Source organism: Canis aureus, chromosome 11, assembly GCF_053574225.1.
Source record: "Canis aureus isolate CA01 chromosome 11, VMU_Caureus_v.1.0, whole genome shotgun sequence".
Taxonomy (NCBI): domain Eukaryota; kingdom Metazoa; phylum Chordata; class Mammalia; order Carnivora; family Canidae; genus Canis; species Canis aureus.
Genome location: NC_135621.1, coordinates 37277540 through 37296022, shown reverse-complemented (window position 1 = coordinate 37296022; position 18483 = coordinate 37277540). Strand labels below are relative to the sequence as shown.

General features: G+C 47.0%; 1 protein-coding gene across 1 annotated transcript in view; it reads left to right on the top strand.

Moving 5' to 3' along the window:
• The window catches only part of SH3RF3 (SH3 domain containing ring finger 3), a 355587-nt gene that overhangs the window by 269724 nt on the left and 67380 nt on the right, over positions 1 to 18483 (top strand). The window contains exons 7-8 of the mRNA XM_077915849.1: positions 6345 to 6515; positions 8693 to 8940. Of these exons, the coding sequence (XP_077771975.1) occupies positions 6345 to 6515; positions 8693 to 8940 (419 nt within the window). The remainder of the gene's footprint in view (positions 1 to 6344; positions 6516 to 8692; positions 8941 to 18483) is intronic.

Sequence of the window (18483 nt, the reverse complement as noted above, 5' to 3'; positions counted from 1 at the left end):
AGGATGAGCTCCTGGGGGAAACCATTCCATGGCTTAGTAACATTTCCCCAAAAGCTCCCTGTTCTCCCACTCTGAGCATTTGCAACCGCAGGCAGCCCCATCTGCAACCTGCATTGACTCACACCTCCCCAGCTCAGCTGCCACATTGTATGGAGGACTTACGTGGCTTTCTGAGCAGGGGTAGTGCCCCTCCCTGTCCCCAGAGCATCCTGTGCAGACCCCGTCATGCACTTAGGCTATCCTCCCCTTCCCCAGAGCAGGTGCTCCTGGGGCAGGCTTCTCCACCACCTGGATGCACCTGATCATCATTCTGCAGACATCCATTGAATGGTACAGACAAGGAGTGGGCATGTGTCATGCTAACCTGAGCTGTTGTGCTGAGAAGAGCAGGAGCAGAACACTTCACAGGAATAATTGAAAAGAATCTTTTACTTATCCTAGAAGAAACATAAGCAAGCCATCATATAGATGAGAAAGGGTATGAAATAAATGAAGGCACTAAAATACTTCAGTTCACTCCTTGATTAGGGCTGAAAAAAACTCTGTAGATAATTAACACAAGTGAACACCTTGCTATAGAAATGAGCAAGTAATACAGAGGAGTTATTGGTGTCCTAGAGATATCTGATAGGCTGCTGGGAAATGTCGATGGTGCATGATGCCAGACTGCTTGGCCACACCTGACAGTCGCCTCCATGTGTGCATCACACATCCAAGGGTACTGGGGCAGGGGGCATGGGCCTGACCTTTCAGCCTGGGCTCACACGTGCAGGACTGCTTCAAGTCAGAGCAGGGTTGCCTTAGAGCCTAAAAGCCCACGTAGCCTACAGGATGGTGGGGAAGCAGGCTCTCTGAACCAGACTCTCCTACTATTGCATTAAATAAGGTGTGTTTAATGCCAGCATGTAGCCAGCCTGTGTATGTGAATCCGTAGAGGTGACTTCTGAGCCTGGAGGAGCAGCCTCCTCCGATCCACATGTTTTTTAATGACCCTGAGGGGTCAGTGGAAGGCTGTGGAGCTGAAGGGCCTTTCGAAGGAGTGAGAAGTGAGAACAGGCCCTGGGAGCCATGAAGACCAGGACCATAGGGGCGCCTCCTGTTTCATAGCAGGTGTGCATGGTCCCTGTAGACTCCAGCCTACAGCTCCGAGCACCCAGCTGGTGCCAAGACTACCAGCAACGCTGTCCTGGCTGCACCCAATGGAGGGGACATGGATGGAGAGGGAATGACAAGCTGTGGGGACCCGGCGGCTGCAGACATTAGGCTGACAGTGACCAGGGCCATCTGCCATTTGAGTGTGGTCCATCCCTTGCTTTCCTTGGGTCATTCCTAAAGAAAGCAGATGTCAAATGGCATATCCCCCCCTTCCCCAACCAGCGCCTCTCCCCACACGAGCCACACGCTGGGTCTCTGCGGACACCACGTGCAGAAAAACGATCTGCAGAGCCATCTGCTTCTGCTCTTCTCTCTGAGGCCCCCAAAGGAAACCCAAGTGGGAGGGGCAGAGGCCCTCCACAGTGAAGTCAGATTTGTTCACATTCTAGTCCCCTGGCAGCGCACACCTGGAGGCCGAACTCGAAGGACTGAGATGGGAGGACAGATCACCATGAACAGAGCAAACGCAGGAGCACTCAGCGCACACCCGTGCAGTGGCGCCAGGGGCTCCCCGGCTTCAGAACCCAGCCCAGCCTGGGGGCCTGCCAGCTGCCCCCACCGCCCCTCATGGACCCCCACCCAGCCCTGGGGCCCCAGAGCCCCTCTGGCCCAACTCCCTGCAGAAACAAGTCCTCAACCTTTTGGAGCCTCAGTTTCCCCAGCTGTGAAATGAGGGGTCGTCCCAGCCTTGGAGTTCACATGGGGCTTCAGCAAGGCCCCGTGACAGGCTGGCATGTAGCAGACAGCCCTTCCCCACCCCTGCCCCGTCCTGCCTTAGCTGGTGGCCCGCGGTGCCTGTGGTGGCCTGGAGCTCTGCACGACATCGGCCACTTGACACTTGAGGGTTCAGGGTTGTGTTTGAGGAGGAGCGGCGTGGCGTCCCTCAGAGGGGACAGCATCCCCGGGAAGGGCACCGTCAGTACTGCCCGTTGGCAGCACATGAGAGGCGTCTGTCCCCGAGCGTGGGATGAGCAGAATACCTGGAGCGGTGAGTTCCAGCGTCCCACATGCCCCCCGTGAAGGGGCACGCTGTAACCCGAGGCCCACGGCCGTGTGCTCGTGAGCGCTGTCCCTCAGCGGGTCTGGTGCCAGCGGTGGGTGCGGGCAGGGAAGGTGCTTTAGGCCTGGGGAGGACCGACCGGGTGGCGGGGAGGTTGTGGTCACCTCCAGGGTGCTCTTCCTCCTGCTTCGCTATGTCCTCAGGAACCATGTGTACTCCTCTAAAATGAGAGTGGAAGCGTGAGAGGAGACTTTTCTGACTTGGAAGGTTTAGTCTGGATGGCTTGAGGCCCATAACATCAAGAATTTTCTTCTTTTTTTTTTTTTTTTTTTCATTTTTGTTTTGATGGGGGAAGGCTGGAAGCTCCCCTTTGGTGCTGAGATGGGAATGCCAAGTCTTTGTTCTGTTAAATGGCATGGGGGTCTTCAAGTGTGGAGGGTAAGATAATCGGCTCCTTCCCAAAAGATAATTGACTTCCAGTTATTTGATGGCTACTCCCCCAGGATCACGAACATGACTGTTGAGCAGCTCCAATGGGTCCTGGGGTGTTTACTGCACTTGCTGTTGCTAGCGTTATATTTGAAATTTGCAGTGTACTTCCCCTGCGGTGGACGTCGGGTGCTGCTGGCCATCACTCGCTGAGCCTGGGGTGGGTGGGTGTGGGTCCCCCTGCACTCACCTGGGTCTGTCCTCTCTGGCATGGTTGGGTGGCTTTGAACTCCACTCAGCACACGAAGTCACTCTGGCCCCAGGGCCGCGAGGATGGGTGGAGAGGCACGGAGGAAGCTCCCATCAAAGGGACCTTCTGTGGGCACCCATGGGCCCTGTTTAGAGGGCTCTTGGACCCCCCGGGAGCTGGACAAGCTGGATGGGAAACTTAATCGAAGCTTTCTGGCTCCTGTTTCTCCTCCCCACTCTGCCTCACCTCTCACCCGTCCACGACCTCCCGCCCACCACCCTCTGCCTTCTCCGCTGGCTTCTGTCTGTCTGGTTGTTGCAGGACAGCTTGGGTCCCTGCTGGACAGACGCTGAGCTCCCTGCCCCCTGCCCTGTCTGCACCATCTGCCTCTCCTCATCCCACAGCCCCATCCTCCATGCCTTTTCTTGCCTCCTCACAATGCCGTCCCCTCCTGGCTTGGTCCCAGCTCCGTACTGACCTCCTGAGTGGGGAAGGCTGGCACCTGTTTGCGTGTGTTTCTGTGTCCGAGGTCAGCCAACAGACCTCAGGGCTGTGGGGGACGATTTGTGGCACGCACCTGCACGCTTGCAGGTACATGTGGACACACTCCCTTCAGCAGTCTTCATCTTGGTCCCAACACCAGAGCCCCTGTTTTATCTTCTTTTATCAAACAAGCACTTGTTGGGCATCTGCTCTGTGCCAGACACTTTCTCAATGCTGGGCGTAGAGCAGTGAACAGAACAGGGACCCACCTCTGCCCTTGTAGAAGATCCCGTGTAATGGGAAGTGGCCAGTGGCCGAACAACAGATGGGAGGATAGAAGGGAACATCAGTGCAAATATAGCACATTGGGGGTGCCTTGGTGTAGGCCGCCCTGAGCCAGGCTTTGCGATGAGCCCCGGTGGAAACACGTAGACGCGGCCCCCTTCCCTCGGCCTAGACGGGGCTCCTGTGGGCCACTTCTCACCATCCCCAGGAGGTCAGCGTGCTAGGCGGTGGCGGGGGGCTGTCTCTCGCTGGGATCCTAGCTGAGGGCAGGAGGATCTGTCACGTGAGGACTCGAGTGCTCAGGGCTGCTCACCTGCCCCCCGAGTGGGAAATGATGGTGGAAGCACAGAGCATTTACATTCTCCAACACCATGCCGTTTTGAACTTCCTCACCTGAAAGCAGCCTTTGGAAAAGGCCTCCCCAAGCAGATGGCACAGTGTGGAGCCTCTCCAGGACACCAGGTGATGGGTGGCCCCGAGGGAGGGGGAGGACACACCCCAGGCACTTGGGACTTGGTCTCCTCCTGGGCCTGGGGGTGGAGGAGGCAGCCAGTGGGGCACCGGCTGCTCGTAGGCCTCATGCAGCAGCATCACAGCTCCACGGGGGCCTCTGGGCTCTGCACAGGCCCCAGGACTGGGCGCGGTGGATGTCAGTGCCCGCACCTTGTCCAGGTTGGGGACAGGAGCCTGGTGCCATCACCCCTGCTGGGCAAGGGGAACAGAAGCAGCACATGGTTCCTCCCTCTCCAACCGAGGACACGTGATTGTTTGCTGAGGTCAGTGTTGTGCACACACACAGACTCCTAGGGCCGTCACCCCCAGCATGGCCACTGTGTACTCACAGAATCAAAAAGATTGTTTTCACACCCTGAAGAGACAGGAGGCAAGCAAACAGGATTTATGCTTCAATTACATTTCCCTGAGAGCAGGCACAAAAGGCATGCGTCGCTGTTGCTGTTCACCAGCCTCCCGCGGCCCAGCCCTCTCACACTCCTTCCCGTTGTGTCCATGCTGCCCTCGCTGGGGCCCAGGGCACCTCCCCACGGGGGCTGCCCCCAAGTGGTCACAGGGCAGGCTGCTGTCCCAGCGCAGATGCAGTTGTCATGTGGCTTTCCTGTTTGTCACCATCAGAGAGCTCCTGGGAGTCATCAGATGTGAAAACAGACGGATGACACCCAGGTTCTCTTTGTCACCTGGGCATTGCGTCAGAAACGTGAATCTTTCTGCCCTTGACAAGCAAGGGTGGGGGGGCCTCCAGTGATAGCTTCCTTTATCATCCCTGAAGCCCAGAGTCCTTCCTGGTTGTCGGCGTTTATCTTTTCAAACAGTGAGAAATCAAGATGTAAGCCACCCTTTCATCTCTAAGGGAAGAGGGAGGAGTGGGGTCAACCTATAAACAAAGGACATTAACCAGGCAAGGCCTCCACTGAATGGAACAGAGGCAGGTAATGTGTTGGGGCAGGGCTGAGAGGAGTGTCAGCTTTTAGGTTGTTTTACCTTATTTTACTTTATATTAGGGACGAGACATCTTCATAGGTTCCCATTCTGTTCTAGCATGTTCTAGCATGGGCCTCTGAGAGTCAGGGGGCCTCCTTCTTGCTTGAACCCTGGTGAGTCCCATTTCTGTATTTGCCTCCTGAGAAGGCCCCTCCCAGGGTCAGGAGGGTGGTCTGTCAGCCTTCTGAGAGCCTCTGGTCCTGAGCCCATGGTCCTGGGAGAGCTCAGCGTGCCCACCAAGCCATCCATTCTGCCAGGGGAGCCAAGAGATGACACTTCTTTAAAATTCATTTTTTGTTTCTCATTGAGCTGAAGCCTCACCAACTTTCCTCCTGGATCTTATGAGCCACATAGTTGCCTGTCAGGTTAAAACCCACTTCTCCAAACCCCCAAAGTAGCAAAGCACTTTGCAAGTATTATCCAGTCCTTGCAAGTGCCCTTTGGGGTTGAGGACTGAGATCTCACTAGATACGTGACAAGAGGCTGGCCCAGGGTCCTGGGCTACATATACTACAGGCACAGCTTCTAAACCCTAGGCCAGGATTTACACCACTGGGATTGTTCTTGGTTTCCCTTCACATAGGCTTAAGACAAAAGTAGAATTTAAATAATTAGTCGTGGCATAAATCCTGCAAGAAAGGATGCACCTGAGAATCCCCTAACCAGACTGCCTTTGGGATATCTTCCAGCTCATAATGACTGACTGAATGAACCAGGCAGGCAGGCCAGCGCCTGGTTAGACGAAATGAGAAAAATCCAGCCCAAAATTTGCCTGGTAAAGTTTTCTCTGGCTTAGAGCATCAGGCTTTAGATGGTGGGGCCCAAACACCAGTGATCTAATTCTAGCCTATTCTCCAGGACCTGGGATGAGTCCTGTGGGCTCACTGACCTGTCAGATGGGAAGGTGGTGCTGACCACCTGCCCACCCAGGTCAGCCAGCACAGAGCTGTGGAGTGACCTGGGCTCTAGGAGCAAGAGGCAGAGCCCTGTCTCCTCCCTGCACATACCTCTCAGGACCTGGTCCTCCAGGTGAGCAACAGCAGTGCTGGGTGCTCTCCCGTCCCTGCACCCCCTCAGTGGTTTATCATAAAGAGTAGGTCAGGCATGGTGCACACAAGCCCTGCAGGCATCAGCTACTTGGGTTCATCAAAAGATGAGCCCTCATGCGATCTAAGCGATGCCAGGTGGCATCTGCCCACCCCTGCCAGCCATCACTTATCCTTAGCCCTGCTCTTCTCCCTGTAGGTACCTGGCACTCTATGCTTACAAGCCCCAGAAGAATGATGAGCTGGAGCTGCGGAAGGGCGAGATGTACCGTGTCCTAGAGAAATGTCAGGACGGCTGGTTCAAGGGGACATCCCTGAGGACTGGGCTCTCTGGGGTGTTCCCAGGAAACTATGTAACACCCGTCTCCAGGTGAGGCCAGTGTCAGTGTCGCTGTCTGGGAATGGAGGGAGCACCCCCACCCATGTCCCCCTGCCACTGGTTACAGCCTGAAGATCATGCTTCAGTCTGCACAAGCCCAACACCCATGCAGAAGTGGGCGAGGACTCCACTGCCCACAGGGTTTTGCCCTGTGAGCTCAGAGCTCCCCTTGAGCAAGGGTTCCACATGGCAAGTTTTTCACCTTCTGAGTTAGGTTCTGCTTGTCATTCACTCAGCAGAACCATCTTTGAGGGAAACGGATGGGGAGGATGAGCTGGAGTCAGGGCAGCAAGGGGAATGGAAATGGAAGATCACCCAGGAGACTGAGATGTCAAGTGTGTGCATGCACCTGTGTGTCCAGTGTTAGTCCAGCTAAGGCGTGTGTGTGTATGTGTGTGTGTCCTACACACAAACCTGTTGTGCATAAAACACACACATCTGCATACGTGCAAAAGAAACACATGTATTCTCAAAAGCTACTGAGTTTGACTGAATGACAGCATTGGGCTAATTAAACATTTCGTCTTCCTTGTGCTTTCCTGTCTTTTGCAAATATCCTGGTATATCATTTTTGTAAAACAGAAAATACAATATAAAAATTTACTCAAGAGGTTATCTGGAGCTGTCTGAGAAGTTTCTATGAAGATGAGGAGTCCACTGTTGGTCTTATTTGTCAGTCTTACGTGGAAACCTCTCATGGGCACAGCTCTGGGTTAACTACAGGACAAGAAAATGACATGAAGACGTGGCTTCTGGGTTTCTGCTCTCTGGGGGCAGGACTGGCAGAAAAATAACCCCTTAACGCCTCAACCTTGCCCTGATGGCTAGACGGATTGACACACCAGAGGGGTGTGCTGGCCGTGAGGTGGGCTCCTGGTCACGTCATCACATCCTAGCTTCCTGGGAAGGCCCATGATTTGTGAGCATACTTATTCAGTCTTTACAGTTTTTTCTCAGGGTAAGAGTAAGTGCAGCAGGTAGCAGATGTGATTTAAAAAAAAAAAAATTCATGGGGCACCTGAGTGGCACAGTCAGTTGAGTGTCCAACTCTTGATTCTGGCTCCAGTTGTGATCTCAGGGTCCTGAGCTTGAGCCCCACATAGGGCTCCACGCTTAGCACGGGGTCAGCTTCAGAGTCTCTCTCTCTCCCTCTGCCCCTCCTGCTCATTCTCTCTCTCTCTCAAATAAATAAATAAATCTTTAAAAAACATTCATGGTTTTGGCTGGCCCACTGATGGAGTTCCTGGCTAGAGACGAATTTCAGAGCAGTTGTCAGGCCTGCTGGACAGTGGGGTTCTTGCCCAGAGCCTCCTTCCCATGGTGCTTGTCCAGGAACCTTGACTTAGTGCTGCCAGCCCACCCCTGATTGAGGTCATGGCCTGTGGTACTGGCCACACGGGCTGGGGCTGCCCACCTGCCAATGGGCCTGGTGGCTTGTTCTCGCCCTCATGTGGCCCCTGGGGTCTCACCCCTGAGACGCAGGGAGAACAGAAGGGGACTTGACCCCCAGACTCTGCCCCATAGTTCATGCTCCCTACCAGTGCCTGAGTTTGATGCACGTACCTGGAGGTCAGAGGCTAAAGTCCATCTTGAGAGTTATTGTGTTCCTCTTGTATTTCTTAAACACTGTAAATTGGTTTCATCTGGAAACTTGGGGTGAAAGGGCATCTATTTCGGGCATAAAACTGCAAGTTCCCTGACATCCCTCTGAAGGCCATGGCTGTGCCCTTTCCCAGAGGCCGTGTCCAGAAGGTGGGTCCTTGCCCTGCTTCCCACCATGTACCAGAGAGGTGTCCAAGCCTTGTGGGATGTGGCTGAGTCATCCGCTCCTTCTGGATGTGTGAGGACAGACACAACTGTTTTTTAGAATGAATCTGGTACAAAATATTTGATTAATATTGATTCTTAGGGTTCTTTTGCTGTTTCTTAACTATTTACTTTGAAAATTAGCCCCCTGAGGGTTTTGTAAAGAGTGTTCCACTGCCAAGCTTGGGCTCTGGGCACGTTTGCCTACAGGATCATCTTGACATTGTTTTAGTATTTGTGCCCTGGGCTGTGTGGCCTTCATCTCTCAGAGCTAGGAAGTAGGAATGGGCTTTTATTAACAACCTGTATTGTGTGGTTTCATCTGTGACCCCACCTGACTTGACTCTGTTTTATTTCCTCAGAGCTCCTGTAGGAGGGGCTGGGCCACCCCGGAATAATGTCGTTGGAGGGTCTCCACTGGCCAAAGGGATGGCCACAACCATCCACCCAGGTGGTGGAAGTCTGAGCAGCCCAGCCACTGCCACAAGGCCAGCCCTTCCCCTCACCACACCCCAGGCCCAGCACCAAGCGGCCTCTCCACCGACGGGCAGTTGCCTGCGGCACACAGCCCAGCCGGCCACCAGCCAAGCCCGGGGCACCGTCCCCACAGGTATGTGCTGCTCCTAAGGTCTCAGTCTGGAAGAAAAGTTGACAAGGGGTTCTCAGGAGGAATATTATGACCCAGGTTTCAAGCAGTCCAAGACTGGGCAAGTTGTATTTGCTTATCATGATCATAAGCTTCTGCTAATCTCCAGGAAGTGTAATGACTTATATTACCCTGTCCTGACAGCTGAAATGGGTTAGAAAATTCCCAAATATTGATACACTTCATTGTAGCAAGAGGACTGCATGGTCTAATGAGATTAACACTGGCACCAGTGGCTGGGCCCGCCGCCCTGGCCTTCCAGGTGCCCAGCACACGGGGGCTGCCCGGCGAGACAGCGCCCCACCAGCCAGAGCCAGAGAGCTCCTTCTCTGAAATGCCTTGAAGCTAGACGCAGTAATGGTCACTGACACCTTCACCTTTTTGGCAGCCTTATCAATAGCCAAGGTGACATAGTTTATGGAAAATCCAGTTGTTCCCAGGACAGTGTGAGATGAAAAGAAATTATGGGGTGGACGTTACAGGCCTAGAGAAGGTCAGCACAACTGGCTTGAACACTTAGCGCTGAGCCCTGAGGAAGTGGGGAAGCTTGGCTCATGGTGCCCCTGGGAGCCCATACCAAGCACCTTCCCAAATTGTAGAGCCAGCGACAGTGTCACCGTGCGGTGCAGGAACCCAGGACAGAGGTGGGGCAGGGGTGTAACTGAATTTCATTTGAATGACAGAGTTCTTGCTCCAACCCCAACCTTATTCTCTCAGAAATCATCTCTCTTCTTCTCAAAGTAAGGCTTAAAGGACAAAAAGTGTCAATTCTCTGGAGCAATAAAATACATGATTTTTTAGAATCTAGCCAGCCAGGAGATGGCCCATTAGAAGTGCTCCAGAAGGCACCTTCTCAAGTGTGAAAAGTCGAGATAATACTTAGCACCTCAGGGGCCATACTTTCTCCCGAGTCACGGCTGATGGGACAAGAGGGCAGGTGGTGGCTGTCCACACGCCCACCCAGCCATTCTCTGGGGAACTTGGCCTTCACCTCCCCGTGCTGGTGCCACTCTGGTGCGGGCTGGCACGCGGCAGCAAGGACTGCTAGATATGACAGGAAGAACCCTGAATGTTTCAGGGGATAGTTCACTTCAGTCAGCCTGCTCCCTAACAAAACAGGACTCCGTCCCTGCTCTCAGCTCCCACACACTGCCAGAGAGGTGGTGCCACCAGGTTGGAGGACTCTGGGTGCTATGGAGGAGGGTCCCAAGTGGGGTGCTGGGTGATGGGGGAGGCTGGGAAAGGCTCCTCAGAGGAGGTTGATCCCAGAATAAGCAGCAAAGTAATTTGGGTAGGGAAACCAAGAAAGGTGCCATTTGAAGCAGGAGGAAGGGAATAGTCAAGTGAACAGAAATAACATGCTGCATGCACATAGGATGCAACCAGGTGCAAGAAATTCAGTGAAGACAGAGTAAACGCAGATCTTCCTGAAGGCATGAGCTTGAGAGCTATGTTTGGGGGCTGAGCCACCATTATTATTGCTTGCCTCGGTTTCTCCCTCTGTAAAATGGCACTTAACTCCAGGGGCATAATGTGAGGACTGTCTAGCATGGTGCATCTAGTCTATATTCAGTACATGTAGCTATTTCTCTTCTTCTGTTAGAGAATAAGAATATTACTGTAATACTAAGGGCAAGAGAGTCCAAAAAGTAAATATAAATTATTAATGAAGGATCTAGGGGGTTGAATTCTCTCATGAAAGCTATGGGGACCCACTGAAGGGGTTTTACACAAGAGGAATGGCACTTTACCAAATATCTGCAGGCATGGTAGGGAGGAAGAATTGATGAGGGGCAGCCTGAAATTGGGAGCCACTAGAAGGGTGTTGCTGTCCCCAGGTGAGAGGTCTCAAGGGGCCCAGACCCAGTGAGTGCGGCTGTAGAATTGAGACAAATGACAAAATCTTTAGGAGGCAGATGGTTGTAACTTAGAAATAAGCTAATGCTCAGGGAGGGCAAGGAACCAAGTCCAGTTGCCCAGTTTCCGGACAAGTGACTGGAATTTTAGTATATGTGCTGCTGAAGCAAGCTCTGGACCAGTGATTAGGAGAATGACAATGGCATCATCAGCCTAAAGAAACCAGAGGGGCTGGTTTATGGTGAAGACAATGACATGTGGCTTTGCAACGTGTAATGGGCACATGCCACAGTGGTTTGGATCACTGTCCTTACATGGGGCTTGCATCCTGTATATGAATCCCACCTCGTCATGGTAGAAGGCTGAGCCTGCTGGTTCAGCTCACCTTGTAGATAAGTGCAGACACGTGACCTAGATGCTAGGAACAGACATGCCTGTGTGTGATGTGACTTACATTCAAAAGCTGCAAACAGGGCAGCCCGGGTGGCTCAGCAGTTTAGTGCCGCCTTCAGCCCAGGGTCTGATCCTGGAGACCTGGGACCAAGTCCCACATCGAGCTCCTTGCATGGAGCCTGTTTCTCCCTCTGCCAATCTCTCTCTCTCTCTCTCTCTCTGTATGTTGTCTCCCATGACTAAATAAATAAATAAAATCTTAAAAAAAAAAAAAAAGATCCACAAACATGAGGGCTATGTGGATCCCTTTGGGAGAGAAGGTAGTGGTGAAAATGCATCCTCCTTCAGGGGAAGCAGGATGGACATCTGGTGTCAGTGCCAGTCATCATTGGGCACAGGGTGCATATCTGGTGTCCACTGTCCAGCCTCCTTCTGGATAGTGTCCATTTCCCTCAGCAGTGGGATCTGTAGCAGGGAGGTCTCATGAGTGGGCTTGGCACTGTCTTGGCTTCAGAGTCTCCAAGACTGACTATACCATCCCAGAGACTCTGTAAGTGCCTAATAGTCTTTCAGAAATGTGTGTTTTAGTTAAATTAGCCAGGAATGAGTTCTGCTTTTGTAGCTCTGGCCCACGGGGAAGAACTAGTTGTCTTTATACTATAAGAATTCTGCAACAATATTTATCTGGTACCAGCCATCTCACCCCCAACAATTACCTTCCAATCAGCCATGCTTGTAACGTGGCTTAAGTTCATCTGATGACATTTATTGGTAGCCTCTGGCTAGACATACAGCCACTGTAGTGGCCAAGTGATTGAGTGAGCCCTCAGCAGAGCTTCCCGACTGGTGTGCTGTGACTGGGTCTGAAGTACCCAAGATCCTGACCTCATTGACCCTTGCAGCACCCAGGCAGGACCTGGGGCAACTAAAGTCCCATGCCAGGTCCCTCCTGGCTATAAACATCTAATCTGTTCACACCAGTGTGCTACATACACGTTTCTATGTGCACCACGATATGGAGAGTTTGGGCAGCCCAGGTCCTCACTGAGAGTGAATATCCCAGCACAGTAGCCCTTGGGTTATCTGCACAAAATGCCAGTATGATCACCTTTCTAAGCCATGCCTAGCTAGCAACTTTCCCAGTTCAAAGAAGAAAATGAGACCTGCCAGTCATTTCTCCCTCCATGGAATAACAAGCAGAATTGAAAGAAATTGGCATGGCTAGAGGCAGTACAACATTGCATCTCAGTCATTGATCACCATAGTAACCACCATGGTGTGACAAGCATTCTCTTCCATCAGTCTAATTTTACATATGGAAAGAGTGAGGCACAGGATGTTTAAAACAGCTTCCCCAGTGCATTCCAACTGCATGCTTATCCCCACACACTTGCTGTCACAGTCAAGTTAAAGAATGGCTCCTACCACATCATATCAGTAAATTAAATGCCACTGAGTTCCCATAGCATTTTCCACTTCATTCTGCATTTAGAGAGAAAAAACACGCTGTTGACAGTACAAGTAATGGATTGTTCACTGCAGTAATTGCCCATTTCAGCAGACCCCAACCCAGGCAGTTGAAAGGCATTTCATCAATGTTCTCATCTTGAGCCAAAGTCAGGCAGTTTGACAAAGGCTTAATTGCATTGGCCATAGCATCCAATATGATTTGTTCTGCTTGATTAATGTAACTCCTTTTTCCAAGGGCAGAGCTCTCCCTATAAAACACCAGTGTCCACACATCCTCATATCAGTGTTTAGCAGGGGCAAGAGCCTTGTACAGTTATTTATTCATCTGCAGAAAAACCCAAATCAAAATAAAAACCAAACCAAAAAAAAAAAAAAAAACCTGAAAGAGAGGTAGATACTCTGATAGGCTCTAGAAATGTAGAGAAGAACCACATAAACCCCAATTCTATACCCCCTTAAAGAGGACAAGAAAATAAATTCTTGCAATAGGGCTTGAAAAGCACTGTAGTGGAGGTATCCAGAGGGTATTATGGAAGCATGGAGGAGACATATGTAACTCAGACTGGGGAGGAAAATGAGAGAGCAGAAAGTTTTCAAGAGGTGGTGATCCTGTCTTGATTTTTAAAATGCAAATAGGAACTATCTGAGCAGACAAAGCACAAAGAGAGTTCTAGCAGAGGGACCGGCAAGGACAAAGACATGGCAATGAGAAATACCAGAGTTTCTATTTTAGGTAACTTTATTTATTTTGATGTGACTGAAACAAAAAACATGGCAAGAGAAGACCAGGATGTTGGTGACAATTTCTCTGCAGAGGCCAAATTTAATTTTAGGTCTTAAAGCTGGGTAGAATTTAGATGCAGCCGAGCATGAGGTGAGGGTGGAAGCATGGGGAAACCTCTAAGGCTAGTGCACTTGAAAACTGAGATGAAGTCAGGGTGAAAAGACAAAGAAAGGAGAGGATGAGTACCTCTGGCAAAGCTGAGAGGTAAGCAGGGGAAGATCATGGAGGTTCTTTTAGACCATGTCATGCAATTTTGGTTTTTATCCTAAGGGCATTGGGGCACATTAGAGGGTTTTAACTAATAGATATAATTTGATTTTTGTATCTAAAGGATAAATCTAGGCTTCTGCTTATGACCAACCTAAAGTAATGAGGAGATTTATCATCCCACCAGAAACAATTTATAAGAACAAGAGTTTGCAAGGAAACTGTGCAAAGCCAGGGGAACTAGGAGAAAAAGGATCAGTGCTGTCAGTGCCCAGCATTCACAAAGTGCTGGAAATAGTTCCTGTTCCACCAGCCAGATGGAGAAACAGTTCATATGACATTGAGTAGTCTATACAAGGGCCTTGACCCAGCCCCTAGGCTAACTACTGCTCTAGTCCCACCACCTAGTCTTAAAAGCAAACTCAGAAAGATCAAACTGTTTCCAGTTCATTTAACTGTGTTGCAGAATGAGCTCAAGAGTACTTCTAGGACTGCAAAAAATATCCAGCTCTCAATAACATAAAAATAACAATGTCTGATAGCAATAAAAAAATTCCTATGCACAGGAAGGAAAATATGACTCACAATGATTAAATAAATCAGCCAATCAGAACTGACCCATATGTTAGAATTAGCAGATAAAGATAAAAACAGATATTATAATTGCATCTATTATTGTGTGCTTATATATTATAATGGCTCAGAAAATTAAGTAGAAACATGAAAGATATTTTAAAGACCTAAATCAAATTTTTAGAAATAAAAACTACAGTGTGTGAGATCAAGAATACAGTGGGTAGAATTAATGGCAGGTTAGACATTGCCAAAGGAAATATTAGTGAACTTGAAGTTAATTGCAATAGGAATTATGAAAAATGAAACACAAACATAAAAGAGAACTTTTAAAAATGAGCATCAGTGAGCAGTGACAACTTCAAGTGGCCCAATATATGTGTAATTGGAGTCTCCAAAGTAGACAAATGAAAAGTGAGACAAAAATTATTTGAGAAATAATAGACCAAATTGTCCTGAATTTGATGAAAACTAAAATTCACAGATCAAAGACAGCTGGTGAGCCCCAAGCACAAGAAACATGGGGAGAACTACATCAAGGCAAATTATAATCAAATTGTTCAAAATCTGTGATAAAATCTTAAAAAGCAACAAGGGAAAAAATGATACATAAATTTGGAAAAAACAAAGATGACTATATATTTCTTGTTGGGAACACTAAAGTGAGAAAATAGTGAAGCAACTGAAAGAAGTACTGAAAAAGATAAATCTGTCAAGTTAGCATTCTACATCCAGCAAAAGTTTCTTCCAAAATGAAAGCAAAATAATTATTCACACCTAGTAAAGCTAAAATATTTCATTACCAATAGACCCACAATATGAAAAATGTTAAACAAAATTCTTAAGGAAGGTGGAAAATGATATCAGATGGAAATGTGGATCTATAAAAGGGAGTGAAGGACTTAAGAAATATTAACTGTATATATCAATCTATAAGTTTTTTTCTGATTATTTAAATATCTTTAAACTATAACAAACTGTTTAAACAAGAATAAAAACAATGCAGTTTGAAATTTAAAACACACATACCCCAATAATCACAGCAGCAAGATCCACAATAGCCAAATTATGGAAAAAGCCCAGATGTCCAACAATGGATGAATAGATGAATGGTTAAAGGATATCCATATCTATATCTCTATATCACAAAATATTACTCAGCCATCAAAAAGAATGAAATGTTGCCATTTGCAATGACATGGATGGCACCAGAGGGTATTATGCTGAGCAAAATAAGTAAGTCAGAGAAAGACAAATACCATATGATTTTACTCATGTGGAATTTAAAAAGCAAAACAGATGAATATAGGGAAATAAAATAAGATGAAATTTGAGAGGGAGGCAAAAGGCAGAAGAAATGCTGAACTCTAGTAAACAAACAAGGGTTATTGGAGGGGATGTGGGGGGTGGGAAGGGGTGACTGGGTGGTGGGCATTAAGGAGGGCACTGGGTGTAATGAGCACTGGGTGTTATATGCAACTGGTCAATCACTAAATTCTACCCCGGTAACTAATAATGCAGTTATGTGTTAAACTGAATTTAAATAAATAATTTAAAAACACATGTAAAAGTAAAATGTATAATGGTAAATGTATAGAGGTTGGGAGTGAAGGAACATACTATTATACTATACTACTAGATATTATTCTACTATTATTAGTATGTTCTTATACTATGTGTGAAGAGTTATGGAGTCGCTTGTAGGTGGACTGTGGTAAATTAAAGACATAAGCAAGCACTAAATATCAAAACAGAGTTACAGCAAATAAATTAACAGAAGAGGTAAAATGGAATCACAAAAACTTCCAATTAATCCAAAAGAAAGGATAAAAAGAGAGGAAAGGAAACAAATAATTCATGGATAAAATAGCAAACATATAGTAAAATGTAGGTTTAAACCTTTTCATAAAAATAAATATAAATGCTCTAAACTTTAAAAAGAATGCAGATTGTCAAGTATTACCTTAAAAAAAAAAGACAAAACCAAGCTATATGCTGTGAACAGGAACCATTTTAATACTTTAAATATAAAAACATGAATAAGTAAAAGAGTAAGAAAATGAAGATATGCAGTTGATTCTCATTATTCACAGTAGCTATGCTGTATAAATTTTCCACAGACACATTAGTGAATACTAAACTATTTCTGCTAAGTGAAATACGTGCATGTGTATATGTATCTCACAGAGATTATAATCTTAAATACTAAAAATAAGTCATTCTGGGAGATTCTATTTATTTTACAAAAGAGAAAATAAGGTTCAGAAGTGACTGCAAGACACCACCCCACTAACAGGTGACAAGCAAGATTCAAGCCTATCCATTGAGTCCCAGAGCTGGAGCGTCTTGCACTGCACTTCCCTGCCCCTCCCATCTCTGTCTCTGGGCATCTCTGTATGAGCTAAAACCAGAAGGCAGAGCATCATCTTGTTGCACCTCATCTGGGAAAATGTTTCAGTGACTTCAATTTTTTGCTAGTATATGCATATCTGTAAATGACTACAAAAGCACCATAGGTATTTTTTAAGATTTTATTTATGTATTCATGAGAGACACAGAGAGAGAGGCAGCGACATAGGCAGAGGAAGAAGAAGCAGGCTCCATGCAAGGAGCCCAATGCGAGACTCGATCCCAGGAATCCAGGATCATGCCCTGAGCCAAAGACAAATGCTCAACCACTGAGCCACCCAGGTGTCCCACACCATAGGTATTGATTTGGAGGTTACAAATCAATTTTAGCTAATAGATGAATTTGCACATACAGAATCTATGGATAATGAGGATCAAATGTATGATGCTAATACTACTAAAAAGAAATCTGAAATGTTATATTAATATCAGAGTAGAATTTAGAACAAAGAATATTTTTACTAAAAGAAAAGGCAATTTCATAATGATGAAGGGGTCAGTACGTGAAGAAGACTAAATATTTATACCCAAATAACAGAACTTCAAGATATATAAGCAATTACTGGTAGAGCTGCAAGGAGAAATAAATAGACTAATTCACAATTACAGTCAAAGATTTAAATACTTCTCTTGATAATTGGCAGAAGAAGTAGACAGAATATTGGTAAGAATATAAAACATTTTAGCAACCTGTAACTATTTTGACTTAATTGACATTTATGAAGCGCTACACCAAGAGCAAAATACACATTCTTTTCGAGTGAACAACATTTTCCAAGATAGACTACATTTTGGGCCATAGTATTTCAATCTCAATAAATTTAAAGGGATTCAAGTATCATAAATCACATTCCCTAACTACAATACCGATGAATTAGAAATTAGTAACACAAAGATACCCCCAAATATCCCCAAATAAATGGCACATACACTTAAAAGTAACCCATGGATGAAAGAAGAAATCAAAAGTGATATTAGGAAGCATTTTGAACTTAATGAAAATGAAGATACAGTATATCAAAATGTGCGGGATGCCTCTTAAGCAGTACTTAAGTGGAAACTTATAACATTCAAAACCTATGTTAGGAACAAAACAGATATCAAATCAATCACCTCAGTTTTACTTTAAGAAATTAGAACTAAAAGAGCAAAGGAATCATAAAAGAAGCAGAAAAAAATTCAGTGCAGAAATAAATGAAATAGAAGACAGAAAAACAATAGAGAAAATCAATGAAACAAAAATCTAGTTCATTGAAAAGATCAGTAATAAATCAATAAACATCTAGCCAGAGGGATAAAGAATAAGAGAGAATACACAAATCATCAATACTAAGAATAATAGATGTTACAGAATAATTAGGGATTATTATTTTACTTCAGATTTTACAGAATAATAAAGGATTATTTAAAAGATTATGCTAGTAGGGGCACCTGAGTGGCTCAGTCGGTTAAGCCTTCGGTTCAGGTCATGATCTCAGGGTCTTAGGATAGAGCCCCACACTGGGCTCCCTGCTCAGCAGGGAGTCTGCTGCTCTCTCTCCCTCTGCCCCTCCTCCACCCCTGCTCACGCTCTCTGTCTCAAATAAATAAAATCCTTAAAAAAATTTTTATGCCAATAAACTCAACAAATTACACAAAACAGATAAATTTCTTAAAAACAGAAATTGATAAACTTTAGAAACAATAATCTGAATAGGCCTATGTCTATTAGTTAAAGAAATTGAATTAGTTAAAAATTTTCCACAAAGAGATCTCCAAGCCTAAGTGACTTCATCGTTAGATTATACCTAATGGTTAAGGAAAAAAAAATACAA